The 17,301-nt window shown below is 37.4% G+C and overlaps 2 protein-coding genes and 1 long non-coding RNA gene across 3 annotated transcripts; 2 read left to right on the plus strand and 1 right to left on the minus strand.

Moving 5' to 3' along the window:
• Nucleotides 1-1,982: 1,982 nt before the first annotated feature.
• Nucleotides 1,983-12,335, plus strand: LOC145223358 (programmed cell death protein 4-like). The gene is made up of 13 exons (XM_080089775.1): nt 1,983-2,294; nt 2,363-2,473; nt 2,559-2,659; nt 2,720-2,836; nt 2,902-2,943; nt 3,008-3,125; nt 3,194-3,312; nt 3,427-3,524; nt 3,657-3,765; nt 9,586-9,693; nt 10,596-10,706; nt 11,294-11,433; nt 11,579-12,335. The coding sequence occupies exons 1-13, from the start codon at nt 2,165-2,167 to the stop codon at nt 11,658-11,660; spliced, it is 1,386 nt and encodes a 461-aa protein (XP_079945901.1). The 5' UTR covers nt 1,983-2,164; the 3' UTR covers nt 11,661-12,335.
• Nucleotides 6,659-8,733, minus strand: LOC145223359 (uncharacterized). Its single transcript, XR_013859469.1, has 2 exons — nt 8,024-8,733; nt 6,659-7,895 (listed from the first exon to the last, which is right to left on the minus strand). It is a non-coding gene; the product is annotated as an uncharacterized LOC145223359 (long non-coding RNA).
• Nucleotides 12,336-12,424: 89 nt separating the features above from the next.
• On the plus strand, nt 12,425-16,004 carry LOC145223537 (amine sulfotransferase-like). Its single transcript, XM_080089946.1, has 10 exons — nt 12,425-12,489; nt 12,537-12,630; nt 13,350-13,566; nt 13,779-13,892; nt 14,162-14,271; nt 14,476-14,617; nt 15,019-15,064; nt 15,519-15,603; nt 15,701-15,842; nt 15,895-16,004. The coding sequence occupies exons 1-10, from the start codon at nt 12,425-12,427 to the stop codon at nt 16,002-16,004; spliced, it is 1,125 nt and encodes a 374-aa protein (XP_079946072.1).
• The last annotated feature ends 1,297 nt before the right edge of the window (nt 16,005-17,301 follow it).

Consider the following 17,301-nt stretch of genomic DNA (forward strand, 5'->3'; position numbering starts at 1 on the left):
TTGATTTTGCGTACCTTAAGTACGGCATGGTGATACGGTACGTTTCGATTTTTGACATTTGGTACGATACGGTGCCACGGCAGCTCTTCATAACGAGGTACGTGGTACAGTCATCGCAATACGTACTGTACCGTACTGCCATCCGTGACAAAGGGAATACAGCTTAGGTCATTGTTACTAGAGATGTACCGAATATTAGGTTTGGCAAATTTATTCGGCCGAATCGGCCATTTTCGCAAGGATTCGGTCTCGGCCGAATAATTTGTTGCGATTCGGTCGAAACCGAATCTTTCACAAAGAAAAATTTAATGCGTTAAACGTGTCTTACTTAGTGAGGTACAAAGCAATCTTTTAAATTACAACATATCTTCTCGCGTCTTTTTTATATATTTTGAAACATTATAGTTTTTTCCCACTGTAAACAAAAGAATCAGTAGTCTAATTCATTGGCAGGTTGGCAACCATGCTTGCCTGGTAGATATACTTATGTTTTTTGACTTTGCGTGACGTCGTAAATGATTCGGTTGATTGAGTCGACTTTATGTGGCAAAACTGCCGAATGTTCGGTAACCGAAATTTAGCCGATTCGGTACATCACTAATTGTTACGCCGTGATCAGACTTTCAAATGTTGAGAACGAGTCAACGCCACTTTATGTCCAAATTTCCGAACAATGCAGCAACAAGCAAAAACCAACTTTTTACGTTTTACGATTTTTAGTCATTTAGATGCTAAATAACTAGTGATTCGTATAAAAATAACATAACCACTTGACCAAGCAACTTATTAACTTATTAGTTGATTTTTTTGTACGGTTTGTGTACAATTAAAAATTGCCGTGTGTGAGGTATGCGACGAGAAAAGGGTTGAATTGCTCTGTAAGCCTACAATGCTGCCCCTAGCACAGCTCATTTCCACGTTCAGTCCATGGAATGTCAGTCTTACAAAGTAGTAAGCTACATAACTCCAAAAAAGCTGTATCGAAAATGCAAATACGCTCTGTGTTTGTTTATGTGTAATGGCCAGAATATCAGGCTAGGTTTGTTCTTCATCTGCTTTTGCATTGTGTGAATCGTGGCAATCCAAACTATTATCTCATGGACCACTTTTTTGTGTGAGAAATGGCTGGGTGACGTTCCGAGATCAGCACGTTGTTATTGGTACCACGCTTCCATGCACATGATGTGTGATTGGTTAACTGGTACTCACGCCACGAGGCATATGTTTACCTCTTTTTTCTCCCGCTATTTTAAAGGGCGTACTGTTTAGATTCTGTAACTTATTTATTTTAAAACAGTCAAGTCATAGATTACTGCTTTTAGTGCTTGCAGAAATAACAACTGATGATTTTTAAAATTAATGTATTTCTTCTGTGGTACTATGTATTAAATTTTTAAAACCAGACACATACTTTTAAGATGTGACGTCACACAATGTTGTTGTCTGGAACTGTGGGTAATTATGTGACATTGCCGAGGTTCGTTCGCTGCAAGAAGATTCGAGACGTTTGAGGTTAAAAAGTTTACATATCGGCTCGTAACCGACAAGGGGTCGTCGTGTAAAGCAATATTACAGTTCGGAAAGAAATTGCTGTTGTTGGTTGCGTACCTACAAGCATTGCACAATAATTAGCCAAGCCTAAAGAGCTATAAGTATTTAAGTTGCGCCATGTTCGCCATTTATTTGTCTCGTTCCGCCGCACAGCAGTTCATTGCATTTCAAGACCACAAAAGAGTTTTTTTTTCACAAAAAGAAACTGCGTTAATTTGTATTAGATGAAACTTCTTTCTTTCTTGTGTTCTTGTGTACACCAATTCAAAATCATTTGCATTGTTGTTTGTTTAAAGTCATATCATACCTGTCTTAGCAGTTGGTTAGTTGTTTTGTTGTTGTTCCGGGTTATTTGGCTCTTATTTGAAACACAGATATGATGTATATTGTAGATTCTACTGTTTGAATAAAATCACATTTTAAATATATATATTTATCTAATAGTAAGTTCTTTTTAAGCCATATATCTACAGGAATCAGAAACAAATACAGACAATAACAAAGCTTACTGGTCAAAGCCACCCTTGGCTTGTTAAAAGTCAAAGTCTGAATAGTTTTGTAATGTTGAGAGAGAGTTAGGTTCCAAGTTAAAAAACTTGCCAAAGCTGATCTAATGATGGATTCTGACATGGTTCAAAACAGCAATGCTGCGAAAAATGCATATGATGCAGAACTTTTAAAGGTTAAAGAAAAAAAGCGCACAAGACGGGATTCCTCCAATCGAAGCAAAGAAACAGTTACTGGTATATTATCTTGTTTGTTGAAAGTGTTTTACTCCTGATTGTTTTTTAACATAAATATGTTTTTTTAGTCAGTGCTGTTAGCAATGGAAGCACAGCAATGAATGGAGTGTCAAAGAAAAATGGAAAGTTTGGTGATCGCAAGTCAAGGTCCTTGTATGGGCGTGGTTTACCTAAGAAGGGTATATTGTGTGTTTTGTAACATTGCATCAATATAAATCAAAAAATCATCAAAATTATACAATTTGTCAACATTGATTTGTGCAGGTGGCGGTGGTGGTAAAGGTACATGGGGAAAGCTTGGTGATGAATTGGAACAAGTCAGTTATTTGGATGACCATGATCCAAACTATGACTCTGAGGAGGAGGTTAGAATTTTGTAAGCACTGTGACTTGAAGTAGTAAACATTGACAACACATTCTTACAGAATAATGCGATATCTTACAAGCCAGTAAAGCCAGAATGGAACCGTGATGAAATTGAAAAAACTGTTGTACCAATACTCAAAGAATTCTTTGAACATGCACAAACAACTGAAGTCATTGTAAGTTTCCTCATGCTCTTTGTTTCTTTGAAACATTTTTATATGTGTGTTTGTTTTCTTTGCAGGAGGCACTGAGTGATATCAACATTAGAGACAAAAAGGCTTTGGTAAAAAATTACAATATATATGTTTATAATTTCTGGTGTCAATTTTGTGTAACTTTGTCTATAGGTTATCATTTGCTTGATTACCTTGGCTATGGAAAGAAAGAATGAGTTTCGTGAGCTGGCATCACAACTTCTTCTTGCTTTGTCTCTTCCAAAGCAACATGTGCATATGAATGGGAATGGTAAAGATTTTACTTGCCACACATTATTTCAAGTAAAACACTTTTATTTCACCAATCCTTTTTTTAAGGCAATCATTCAGGTCAGCTTGGCAGGCCTTTCTTAAACTCTGAAGATATCAGGCTTGGATTTCTATCACTATGTGATGACCTACCAGACCTGATTCTTGACACCCCTGATGCTGCTCAGGTGAACTTTGTTGTGTATTGTATAAAATTTTATTGCTGAAAATCTATCAAATTGCTTTTGTGTTTTTATTAAGTTTTGTGTTGGTTAAGTAGTTCAACAAAGTCTTTATTTAAGGTGCTTGGCAAGTTTCTTGCAAGAGCAATATTTGATCAAGTTCTGTCATCCGAAATCATCGATGTTCTGAAAGATGATCCTGACTTTACTTTGTCAATGTATGTGCTATTGTAACAGTTTGCTGATTTTACAAAGTCTTAAGCTTGCTCTGAACCTTGATAAGTAAATAGGATTAGACGGGTTGTCAAGGAAATGAAATAAAAGTGTTTTGATTTACATTGTTGCCTCAGGACATGTGCCAAGGAGGCACAAAATCTTCTCAGCATTCCTCATTATGACCTCAAGATAGTTTGGGGCAAAGCTGGTGGAATTCAACCTGTTTCTGTTCTAAAGACGAAGGTATGCACTTTCCCAAGCATATTGTTGACAAACATTTTTACCGGATGTGTGATCATATGCTGTCATAATAGGTTGAGTAATGTAGCTGTATTTCTGTGCAACAGGCAGTGTTGTTCAGTGTGGTATGTTTGCCACACTCATAGTGACACTTTGTTACTCGCAATGGTGATGCAATTGTGCGTCATAGGCTGAAGTGGTGTGTACACCTCATGTATGGAACCTAATGAGGTCTTTGTTTGTGCTCCACTGTTTGATTGTAAATGTAATGTTAAGCTAACAGTAACTTGTTTGTTTTCCATGAAGCTACAGAGAAATTTTTTTGATTTTTTTTGTTAACATTGTCTCATATCAAGTGTAAACCCTGACTGTCAGGGGTATTGTGGCATGCCCAGACTTGCCTGATTTTGCTTTAATAGCCAATGGTGGTTCAATTTACACATTGTTACTAAAAAAATTAGATGAGTAAAACGTTTTGTTATGCTGTAGTAAGTGTGGTTGTGCACTTGGTCACAAGTTTATTACGTTGTGGACATTAAACTAATAGCAATCTTTTGACTTACAGTAACACTTAGGTCCTTATTTAATGTTTCATCTATTTGGTTACTTGTTTTTTTTACTATCTTTATTAATAGTGCCTCCACTTGATTGCAGTGACCAATTCTTAGGAATATACCATGTTTAATAATATTTTATAAGCAGTATAAAATGCTTAAAACTACACAGTTGCAGCACAAACTCGAGGTAATGCCTTAGTGGCCAACTGCACAGATCCAAATTAATTGAGTGAAACAGGTGGTGTAATCAAAACTGCTTTGATATGTGAAGCAAAAAAAGCTCCCTTAAGCAATCTATCGTGACTTCATGGAAGCTTTAAGTCTTGTAAAACTCGTTTGACCCCAAGCCAGAACACGCTGCGTGCTGTCGACAGGCGAACCCACATGAACCTTAAGTAAGCGAATCGAATCGATGCCCGAACTACAGTGGACAATTTTCGAACACCCGGTGCTCTGGCAATTTAAGTAAGGCTTGAATTGCTGAATTGGCATTTATAAGATTTTCGCAACCTGTGCGTAATATAACTTTTTGACATGGTTTGCTAAAATGGTTGGGAAGGGTGAACTTCATCAGCAGTAAACTTGTTTCCTTTGGAAGAGTGTGTTTTCCTGCTATATAGTCACAGGCACAATTCGTGAACGGCGTCAGTTCGACAGTGCCAGAATTAGTATAGTTATGTGACAATTCATGTCAAAGGCTTAGTATTGAAAAACCAGCGCGCAAGGTCCGCTTGTCCGGGTTGCTGTTGAAATATTTATACCGGACGCATATTTCCAAAATGTAATCTATTTCGCATATGGGGCTTTTTTAACCAATCACAGGTATCGTTTTCACCGCCGCTTCGTCAGTCCAAACCAATCAGAGAACACTTTGCCTTTGACCAATCACAGGACACGATGCGTGACAACTGACAACCATGCAATCAACTTATTTTAAATTTTAAGTTCCGTTTCGCAGGTGCAGCTTTTTTATTAGCATTGCTTAGAGTTATGCCAGTTTAAGCATATGTATGTAGTTTTAATGGTAATAGCATTGTTTATAGTGATGCCAGTGTAAGCGTACTATGCGTGTAGTTTTAATAGTAATGGTAATTAAATTTAAAAAAACTGAACTTTAGTTGTTGTGTAGGCAAAACCATAGACTTTTAAAGTTGCAGCTAAAACTAAAAAAATAGAAGCACAACATTTCGTAGAAGCACTTGCTGGATTGGTAGTAACAAAAGAAAGAACCGAAATGTTTTTTGGAGGAAAAAACTTCAGCAGAAGAATAGTCAAATTGGCTTGGATAGAGTGGACAGTCTTTCTGCAGATGTGAAATCTCTGATACAAGCTGGAATTCCAAGTTGTCTTTGTACCAGCAAAAATTTATCCAAATCTGACCTTGAATTTTTGTCAAAAAATTGGTTTGGTCAACCAATCTGACGACTGGGGGTTGGTCCAAATTTTGACCGTGTATCAAGCCAAATTGGGGACAGCTATGTCAATGAAATTAATTATTTGAGCCCTAATTTATACCGATTTAATTTCCAATAAATGTGTATCAAACATTTTCTAGTCCTAAAAAATTCCAACATAAAACCAGTGCAATTAAATTCAACACTCTATGCCTTGTATCTATAAATGTTTAAGTCAAACTTAACAACGAGGCAACTTAACAAATGCAATCAAATAGGACCAAGTTGCTTGTAGCAGATAAAGAAGTGCAGTTGCCAACAACCACTCTTATCCAAAGCACACTATTTCAGGATTGAATGCTGTATCAGTGTAGGACATTTATTGTTGCCGCATGGAAGTATGCTTAAGCCTCAGCATTTTCGACGATGTTTGTGTCATGATTAATTTGATCATGAACATATCATAACTCAATAGAACAATCTTCACAAGAGATTGTATATATTTATGTATCATTTCTGAAAAAAAGAACCTCTACATTGCCAAAACTATCAAACTTCGGAAAGGATAGACTACAGAAAAAGTCTGGCTGACCTGACACAAGCATTTCAAAATTTATGTTTAATGTATAATTGGGGTCTTAAAAAAGTTATTTCAGATTGACGCAGTGCATTCCAGTGTGTCAGATTGACACAGTTCATTCCAAAAATGTTTTAATCTGTATGTATTGTCTCAAAAGATTATGAAAAGTATTGTTACATTTTAAAGATCTGTTAACTTGTGAAACTAATATGTGCAACTTGTTTCATATTGGTGATAAAATGTGATTAATGTTTGTTTAATAAAAATGAAATGGTTTTGGATATTTGTGGAAAGAAAAGACAACAAATTAAAATTGACTGCTTGCTTATGGTTAAACACTATGCCTGCCTTTTTTAAAGTCATCATTATGCTTGCCATTTTCCAGTTTATTAATTACACATATACGACCACAAGACTCACGAAGGCAGTGCAATTCGGGAGGCTTATACAGGACACTTTAACGGATACACTGCAGAAAATGAAAAATTTGGTGTACTGGGTAAATTGGTAGTGAACAAAAAGGTTTTTCAGGCCTAAATTTTTTTAATGACAACAAGGTCAAGGCAACCAGTAGTTTTGACACCAATATAAACAACACTAGTTTTTGACAAGGATATTAATGTGAGGTTTCCAACATGTTTATACAATCATACTATACCAAAATCTAAAATAGAATGATGGTATTTCATTTTGTTATTTCCAACTATTGACCACGAAAGCTTTCGTTTACACATTTTAAATATATATCTTTTACAGAACCTCAGGATTTGATACATGTGTTTTGCCCCACCATAACTTAAATGAGTGCTTTTTGGAAGGAGGTGCATAGGCAATTATTGTTCTGTACTTGCCAAAAACAATTTTAGGACAGATTGGAGAGGTCAACAAATCAACTGACATGGGCCTATATGCTATTAAAAAAACTAAATGCAAAAAATAGCACCCACAAACACTTGGTTACAAGAAAATAACACAGCATTTGAACTGGGTATTTGTATAATCCAAAGGTTGTTAACAACAAAAGATGTCAACTCATTACAGAATTGATAGTACACTGCAAAAAATAATGGCTCACTATTGAGCCATAAGGACCAACCTTTAACTGCACTGACTCATTTTTCCCTTATTTTTTGACTGGAAATGAGCCGAAACCATTTTTAATTTTCAGCCAACAAACTTTTAGTGTGAAAGTAGAAACATGGCTCATTACAAGCCGATACTGGATTGATATAAGCCATGTTTAAAAAGATTTTAAAAATGGGCCATTCCAAACCATTTTTGGCTTGAATTCAGCCTTTTTTATTTTTTGGCTTCATAGCTAGCTAATTTTTTTTGCAGTGTAAGATTATACTGCTGATCACTGTAAACATTTTGGAAGTTTAAGCAGTATGTTGATTTCAGATATTTATGTCATTTAAAGTATGGTAAGTGATGGTGATTATAGGTCTCTATAGCCTTACAGCCTTTTAAAAGTAGCTTTAAATATAAAAGACCAGCCCTCATTGTTGCCATTACATGCAAGCATTGCATTTTAGTAAACATGAACACTTCTATCTTGCTGCTTGCTTTATCCGCGCTGTTGTTTTCACGATGCGATGGTATCTAAATCAAAATTGCATATATTTCTCTGAATGTAGCCTGTGTGCTGCTGTGCAAAATATCAGTAATTTTACAAAGAGAAAAATATAATCAGTCTAGTTTATTGCAATACATTATATACTGGTCATTACCTGCACTTTTGTACTGAATGCTTCCATTTTCGCCATATTTTCAAAATAAAATATTATTTTGACTTGAAAAAGCAGTGACGACCTTACAACATCAAAAATACGCAAAGTAAACCACTACGCAACGGCCTACGTGACGTAACGAAAGTCCGCAAAAATCCGTCCCTCTGATTGGTTAAAAAAGCCCCATATGCGAAATAGATTACATTTTGGAAATATGCATACCGGACGTGTGAACTGCATTGTTATCACATCCCATTGTTTAATCACACGCAGGTCGATATCTTGTATCGTCACCTTTATATGCCACCATATCCCGACTTAACGCATGCAATAAAAATAGCCTTCATAATAATTGACTTTTATGCACCTCGGCCTGTTGGTAAGTCAATGAAACTCTAATCTAGATTGGTCATTAGTCTATGCGACTTATTAAAATGTTGTGACGTTGCCCCGAAACAGTTTAGATCATTGTAAACATAATACTAAACCGATAGATGGGACTTTCCAGCCACACTGAGCAGTTTCGGAAAATCCAAACATCTTAGTTTCCAGTGACTAACTTGTTTTGTAGCAAAACCAACAGCTGCTAAAAACGGCGACTTAATCTTCAATGTGTCGGTTGATCAACAAACGATACCCACAGCGGTTCTTGCAGCCTACTGCACGCAGACCTTTATGGCCAGCGCCGGCATTTACCCACCAATGTAGATACGCCAAGATTTGCAGACTTGCTTTTGCTGCAGATCAGGATTGCCGCAGACTTTACCATGCATGAGTGGTGTCAGTCGCCGCTTCTTGTGTTGGCGCAGCAAATCGCGCGGCGTGATGTAAATTTGCTCTATCGTCACGTGGTAGGAAAGTAAACAAACACTCTTGCGTCGTAGAAGTGTAAATATCTTCTGGTTGTTGAAAGTCAAATTGAGATCCTGTTGGGAAAAAAATCGTCCTTTCACTGAATCACATTTTATGATAAGCAGTTTTTCTCTATCAAGGGGTAAAACTGAGCCTTGCGAATAGCCTAAAGTAATTACCGAGGCTGGTAAAATACAATATTTGCTGCATCCTCAAACGTTTATTTTTTGTTGTCTACAACGTAAACCTGTTTGTTCCAAAAAACGGGTATGTTTTATCGTGCTTCATCTGTGCGCGTGGAGTCACCCAATGCCGGCGACGTCTGAGGAAATTGTGCTTCCTCGTTTTGTAACAAACGAGCTGTTGTGACCTTTGGATCTTGGCACTAAAACTTACTAATTGTGGTAAGGGCTTCGCGTGCCAACGTTTTTCTAAATAATAATGATTCGTGCCAGCAGATAACAGCAATAAAAAGAAAGCAGAGTGTTTTGTACATATCAGGCTGAATTTTACAACAATGGCATGATAAAAACTATGAACAAGCAGTGTAACAAAATGTTCAGGCAAATCGGTTGGCGTGCCATGAAAAACCTACCTCACATATTATGTGTTGCATTTTTCCATACTTGGTCACATTGGTACATTTTAAATACATTGTTGTTTGAAATTCCCGATTTGACGCACAACTTACGTAATACCCTTTCATGCAGATGACAACTTTGCTGAAGGAATATCTTTCATCTGGAGATAGCGAGGAAGCAATGAGATGCGCCACCGATCTCGATGTGCCGCATTTTCATCACGAGCTCGTATATGAGGTGATTCATCACGAGTTAACGACATACTTTGATTGCAGCAGATTGCAATACACCGCTTCTGCAATATAGTTTCCGTGTGTTAGAACCTCCCCTGGCCAAACTGGTTAAGTGAAATGTAGTCTATATGGCACTAGTTGCGGTTCCGTTGCATTTAGATGTTTGATTTGCGGTTGTATAATCATGACGTTTTGTTAAGCAGAGACCGTTTGTAAGAAGCCTCCATAGACTCATATCGCGTACTAAACTAAATTCCAGTAGATTTCCTCACCCATCAATTTACAGACAACTCAATTTCCAAAGTAAATTGCATTGTGTGGTCGGCCAATTCCTTCTTAGTCAGAGCACTATGTCCCCGCTGGAATTTCTGCGTTTTGTCGAATTCCTCGCGGACTATTGCGGTGGAAGCAGACCTTGTGTGTAATAGGATCCCATCCCGTCAACAGGATTGGTTCCCCTCGTAAATGCGTTTACCGTTATGCCTTAATGCTTCCTAACTGTACAATCTTTCGTGGAAAATTTTTTATCCTTATGTCGCCAGACAAAAACTTCTAAACATTTTAAGACTGTTACTAACTTCAAAAACCAATGGTTATCGAACGAGTAACAGTCGATTTACGATGATGTGATATAAGAAATATGTTTGTTGGAGTTGTGGTTTAGTGTACGACTTCGGGTCGCCACCAATGTGAATAGAAAAGGCAAAAGCCAACAACTTCAATTTTGTCATTCAATCGGTTGCAAAAAAATTCAATCGGTTGCAAGTTCGGTGACTATTTATTTATGTAAACCGTCCGCTCTACACAAAGCCCAAATCGTTCGGAATCACCTGTGTTCATGCATCTGTGTGAGACCGGCGGTCGACAATTCGAAACCTAACCGAACTGACTATTTCTCTCTGACAGGCTGTTCTGATGGCAATCGAAGTCAGTACAGAACGTGCTGGAAACATGCTCGTTCACTTACTCAAGAGATTTGCTGACACGACTATCGTCACGACCGACCAAATTACTCAGGTTTGTAACTTGGTGTCGGAAATTTCAGTCTTGCGCAACCATATCCATGAGTGGTTTAGAATCAGCTTTTGGTGGTCTTTGGAAGCAAAAACTGATCTACATCAAAAAGGGGCCATTTAGTAAACGTAACTTTGGCGTTTTTATTAATTCTATAGCTTAATCCGTTGACCAACAGTAACGATATGTATCCATACATTCGTATATTCTCATGAACGAAATGTACGACCGCCGTAATTCGATTTATTGATGGAATATTTCACAGCGATTTTGGGAAGGTTGATTTATGGGCCACGAAAGTCGATAATCTTATTAAATTAGCCTAAAATAAATGGAAATTCCCCAAAACTGTCAGTGGTATCCATGGGGATTGGGATACACCATCCCATTTCCACGACTGATACGGGTTTTCTTGATGTGCTCGTTCCGCCAACAGTTGATTTTAAAATGTCAAAATTTGGGAAACAACCTTGCCTTGTCTGGTCGATTAAAATGATTTTGCACGGCCAAAAAAACGTTTATTGGGCGCTGTGCAACAAGCCGACATAAATATAAAAATCCAAAAAAGTTTTTTCGTGTTTTCTTCATAGGGATTTGTTCGCATTTACAATGAGATGCCTGACGTCAACTTGGATGTACCCAACGCGTACTTCTACCTGGAGCAGATTGTCAACAAGTGCTACGATCTGAAAGTTATCGGCTTGAAGCTGAAGGTGCAAGCTCCCAACAGGTCCGTGTCTGCCTCCTGTGTTGTAACAGTTCTTATACTTTTTTTTTGAAAAAATGTATCGCTCGAGTACATTTTACAAAAGTAATAAACATGACTTTGAAAGCTTCGTATTGTGCAAGTGCCCAATTTCCTTTTTTCCTTTCAGGAGCCGCAAGCGTTTCGTGAGCGAGGGAGACGGAGGAAAACTGAAGAACTATCGCAACGACAACTACTTCGATCTTGTGTAGACCTGCAAAGGTGGCTGCTCGGATATCGTGACTTTCATGATCACCATATTTCCTGTTGTGTGGGCTGGTGTCGTTTGTTTGTTTTTCTCGTAGCGAGTAGCATCCCTCTTGTTCCCCACATCGTTTCTGTTTTACTCCCGTCAGACTTTGCAGTGATCGAAATGCCGTAGCGTGGCACCTCTTTATTATCTTTTCTTCTCCCAAGAGGCCCTGCTTCCACACCTTTCCGCACCGCCTAACAATAGAAGTCTCCTGTTGGCACATAGCGCCTTGCTTCTACCATAGTAGACGGTCTACCCCTTGTGACGTCATAGGGCCCCTTTGTGACGTCAAACCCCGCCCTTACCCCAATTGTTCCCGCACACCCCATGTGCTCTCGTACCGTTGCGTTGCTTAGTATCGTGTTTACAAGTTTCTTTTTACTGCGTTCTTTGTTTCGTCGTGTGGTTTCGTTGCTGGGGCAACAGCTTTGCCGAAATTTAATGGCTGTGACGTGATTTCCCTCGATTTTATGTACGACTCGTCGGATCTGATCAAATCCAAGTTTAACAGGCTCCCGTGCAAGATGTCACGTTGTATATTTCTTACAGTTGCATCCCGTCACTTCCCTCGTACAATACGTTATATCACGGCTGTGTAGTGGCGTGGCAAAATAAAGCAAACGTGTTTTGTTAACTACTGTTTGAGTGTTGGTCTCGTCAAACAACTTAACAGGTAAAAAAAAACTTATTTTAACGAAAGTGCTGAAGGTTTTCTTGAGTAGAATGTTATATACAACGACCGATGGTTTAAACTCGCAGTTCAGTCACAATTCGAGGCCCACAAAGCGGTAATCATACCTGACTAAGTATATGGTAACCAGCGTGTAATTACCAGGTTTCTGTGCAGACGAGACGTGCAAGACACCAAAACTTCAAACCTAAATGCTTACTTTTCTGCGTTCCATGCCCTGTTTGCTGATCAGTACCACGTGATTTCCGTTTCTCCCCACCAGCTATTAACAGTAGAACGATTGTATAACTTGTTTTTAATGTGTCATTTCCCGTTTATTATGTCAATACTATACAGGTTTTTTTGCCGATATAAGATTGACGCAAATTTAAAACCGTTTGTGTTTGGCCACTTCCGGCGTAGTTTCAACATTAATTAATATGTACTCTCACATTCTGTTGAAAATGTAGCCAATAGCCATAAGTTGCATTGATCGGATTTGCATTGCCTGTTTAAATCCTATAAAATCCTATCCGATGGGTAGCATTTTTCGTCTGAAATGAAGAACGGTAAAGCTTCCGCGTCATTGCAGTGGCGCTAAACGGTTAGTAAAGCAAACTGACCCGTCGATAAATAGGAAATCAGGTTAAACTACAAAAATATGCTCGTGCAAAAGTGAAACGAACTATATAATCTACGGCTTCTACGCCCTAGGACCCTATGTTTGCAAGGACTGTCTAACGGACAGTTAGGTCAGTCAAATAGAAATAAGGGTGTCGTTTGATGTGAAGCCGACAAATCGAATTCCAGAGTGAGTCGAGGGTTTCTAAGGCAAAACAGATCGAGATAGTTCTACAACCGTCAAACGTACCAATTACATATTTCTTCGTAAAGTTATAGTTACTGACATATCAATAATCTTACTTTTATGTTAGGTGCTGCATCTCAATATTCTTTTTAGACGGCTAAAATGGAAAGTTTGGGCGAGCGCTAAATTTTATGCCTAAAGAATGTGTTCCAATGGCAATGGAATACCTAAAACAACTCAACATATTGTTTGGTGAAGATGTACTGCCGAAGGAAATTAACGGTTACCGACTCCCTCCGGGTTTTGAACCAGAAACTGCAAAATTTGCTTACAATCATATGGAAATTAACAAGTGTGACATATTGGTAGCAACCTATCCCAAAACAGGTAGGCATGAAAGCAGGTTCATTTTTTCTTGACGCTTTCAAGCCAAGGGGAAAATGACCCCAGTTCTGAGTTCAGTCATTACGCCAAAGTTTCTTAATTCAACACCAGGCAACAATTTTGATATGGTATATGGTTGATATGGATCAGGAAAAGAAAGATAACCCTTAGTTCAAGATAATCTTTTCCTTTTTGGACAAAATACCGTTTTTCAGGTACAACTTGGATTGTATCGATCGTTTATCATATTTTATATGGGGACAATCCAAGGGATCTGGAGAAATATTCCGCTCTTCAATTCTTCTTTCACTATCTGGAGTTTGGGGCTGGTAAGACGCTTACATCTATATGTATTCAATAAAACACAGAAATATATGTATGACACTTTACGTTTTACCCCTCTACGTTAAAAAACAAGCCCAAAACCTCAAGGGAGTGGTTCTCAACCAGGGATGATTATACTTTACTAAAAATACACTTACCCTCTTGGAATATGACCTTTAAAGTTGACAACAGACCCGTTTTTAAATAGTTTTGTGTGGTTTACCATCTACTATGTAGTATATTAGAGAGGAGTTAAAATATCTGGAACTTCTAGTTTGCAAGTATGAAGTGTTCAAGAAGATTACATTCCCTCGTCAAGTATTCGTAACGCATCTTCCCGAACCACTGGTCAACATAAAGAAATTTAAAGCCAACGGTGCCAAGGTAATTTATGTGTTCCTAATTAAACATTTAAACAAAAACAGAATATATTTTTATTGTACGCGACATTGACAGACCGAACAGAACCAATTTCTCTTGTCTTTCAATTTTACTTTGAACGGGGTAATTTTTTTCCGAACATTTACTAAACTGCTGCGAATATTTTTGAATCTGCAGTGAATGTAACAGTTTTTCACTGTTTAACAGATTATCTACGTGATAAGAAATCCCAAAGATCAAGCTGTTTCGTGGAGACATTTTATCAAAGATTTTGCTTACTCGAAGTTCGAATTTTGGAAGCCGTTCTATCCTGAAGATGAAAATAAATTTTATGACGTTTACTTGGCAGGTACAGCAAAAAAGTGCAAAAAATGTTGTTTGGTTGTGAAGCTTGACCAGATTTATAAGCCTAAACCAGTGGTTCACAACTGGTGGTCCATGGACCACTGGTGGTCCTGATGACTGTTTGGGTGGTTCACAGGACGTCCACTACACTTAGTGATAAACTAGAGATGATTGCATTTTACACGTTGAAAGACTATCAAACTGTTAGCTGTTTATAATTGCATCTTACTTCTTAAAAATCGGTTTTAAAGATATGATTCGAGCCCAAATGGCTGTTTCGTATGCGTACTTCAATCTTGCTCAAAAATGAAATGGTCCCCGATATTATTTTTATTGGGCCGGTGGGCAATAGCCCAAACAAATTGAGAACCACTGGCCTAAACAAATAATGTAGTTTTGTGATAGGAAATCAATACGCATTTGCCAAGAAAGGTGAAGGATATCTAGAGCAGTGCTTTTCAACCGGGTGTATTGTACACCCCAGGGTGTACCATAATTTTTAAAGGGTGTACCACTTTGATGGGGTGTACTGGGGTGTACCAGACAAAAAATATAATATACCTATGACCAGGTATCACAACAGGCAGGTTTCAGTTTTAGAACAGACTGACTGGAATGTACAATACATGGCACAACATGCATCTCAAGTGTTCACAGATTTTAAGTTACAAAACTCTATTTGTGACATCATAATTTAATATTTCACTTGATAATCGTTGTTAATGGTGGTTCTTTCAGATGTAGAAAGTGAATTGTGGATTATGGCTTGTTGATATTGCGCTCATCATCATTTCTGTTAGGACCACAGATTCAGTGTGTTACAGGGTTGAATAATTTTTTTACTGGGGTGTACAAATTTTGTGTAAACGTTAAAAGGGTGTACCGTTTCAAAAAAGGTTGACAAGCACTGATCTAGAGTGTATCAAAGAATGGTATAAACACAAAAACGACAAAAACGTTCTGTTCCTCGTCTATGAAGAAATGAAAAAGGCCCGATAGTTTTTAAGCTTGTTTTTTTTGCTTAAAACATTCTCTTGATTGCACCCTTGTGTTTAACTTACTTTATTTGAAACAGCAAAATTTCCAGAACTCTCATAAGGAAATCAAGAAGATTGCAGACTTTATTGGAAAGTCTTTAACAGATGAACAATTGAATAATGTTGTAGAGAAAACCTCATTCTCATCGATGAAAAGAGAGTCGGAAAAAGGAGCTAACTTCTTCAGAAAAGGTTGTTTTTTGGTTAAAGATAAAATAAAATTTACTACAGTTTGTGTTCGAAAGTCAAATTGGAGACTGGAAGAACCACTTAACAGTTGCGCAATCGGAATTGATTGATCGCAAAGTGAAGGAAATACTTGGAGACACCGACATCGAATTCATATACGAATGAGAACACTCTAAACTGAGTTTCACAAAACAGTAATACAACTTTGCACTTTAGAAAGAATATTCATATCGCCTTGGTAATGAAATCGTTAAAATTAAGCTGTTAAAAAAGCAGAAAAGCCAATCTTGGGTGATTTGAGAGCCTTAACCCTTTAACTGCGGGGGGCGCATAAATGCGCCCCGAGACATGCCTCGTTGTAAACAGCGATAAAAATCATATCAGTGCGAATATTTTTTCCAACTGGGGTGCGTTTGAAAGCTTATGCATATTGGATTCAATTTATTCGAAAAAAATGATATGTCAGTATTTGAAAAAAATTAATTACAGTAAGGAGAAAGTAAAAATTCGGAAAAAAACATATTTTTTTCTAATTTTTGTTTTTGAGCCGTTTTTTTGTTATTTTACGCTTGGTTGATTCACAGACAGCTGTTTGGAGTTGATTTCAGGGCTTTGCGTGCGTGTTGCGGCGATCTTTGTTTACAATTTGATATGTGTGCAGCTGAATTGGGCTTGGAAGTGGGTAGTTGGGGGCAGTGAATTTGCCTTGGCTTGCTTGAATATAGTGCTTGCTTGAAAATAATCAGTCAGTTTAGCTACTATTAGTGGTGACAGCAGTTATTTATACGGAAACAACTGTTGTAGAAGCCTTTTGACTCGGGAAGTTTATGGTTGCTGACCTATATTTTGATTGTATTTGGTCATCAACTGTGTTTATATTTGTCAAATGATTGGAGGATTTGGCCTCATAAATGGACAACAAATACAGAAGAATCAGTGCAAAATTCCTTTGGAATGCTTGGAATTGTGGTTTTTCTGATAACTTCTGTGAACTGTGTTTCAAAATTATACATGTTGTGGTGTAATGATACATAATAAACATCCCATGTACAAACACTTGTGAATGCATTATGTGTACAGGTATTTGGTAAACATTACAATAAGTCAGTAAATTGAAAAGATTGCCAATAATTATTGTTAAAAACAAGTTTATACCCTTAAAAACATTAATTTTGTCCTTTACTATAGTAAAACAAGAAACGAAAATTGTTCATTATGACGTCATGGCCTAATTAATGACGTCATCGTAAAAACACACATCAATATTTTTTTAAAGAATTGTTTGTAGAACAACTTAGAACTAATAATTGTAACAAAAAACATAAATAAACTGAAATTTTATGAAAAAATAGAATTGAAATGACGTCACTTCGTAAGTGATGACGTCATTGACAAAAAAAATTTCTTTAAATTGTAGAAAATTTTATACCCAACAACTTTTCCAGAGAAAGTTTTTGCCTAT

Source organism: Phallusia mammillata, chromosome 4, assembly GCF_965637545.1.
Source record: "Phallusia mammillata chromosome 4, kaPhaMamm4.hap1.1, whole genome shotgun sequence".
Taxonomy (NCBI): domain Eukaryota; kingdom Metazoa; phylum Chordata; class Ascidiacea; order Phlebobranchia; family Ascidiidae; genus Phallusia; species Phallusia mammillata.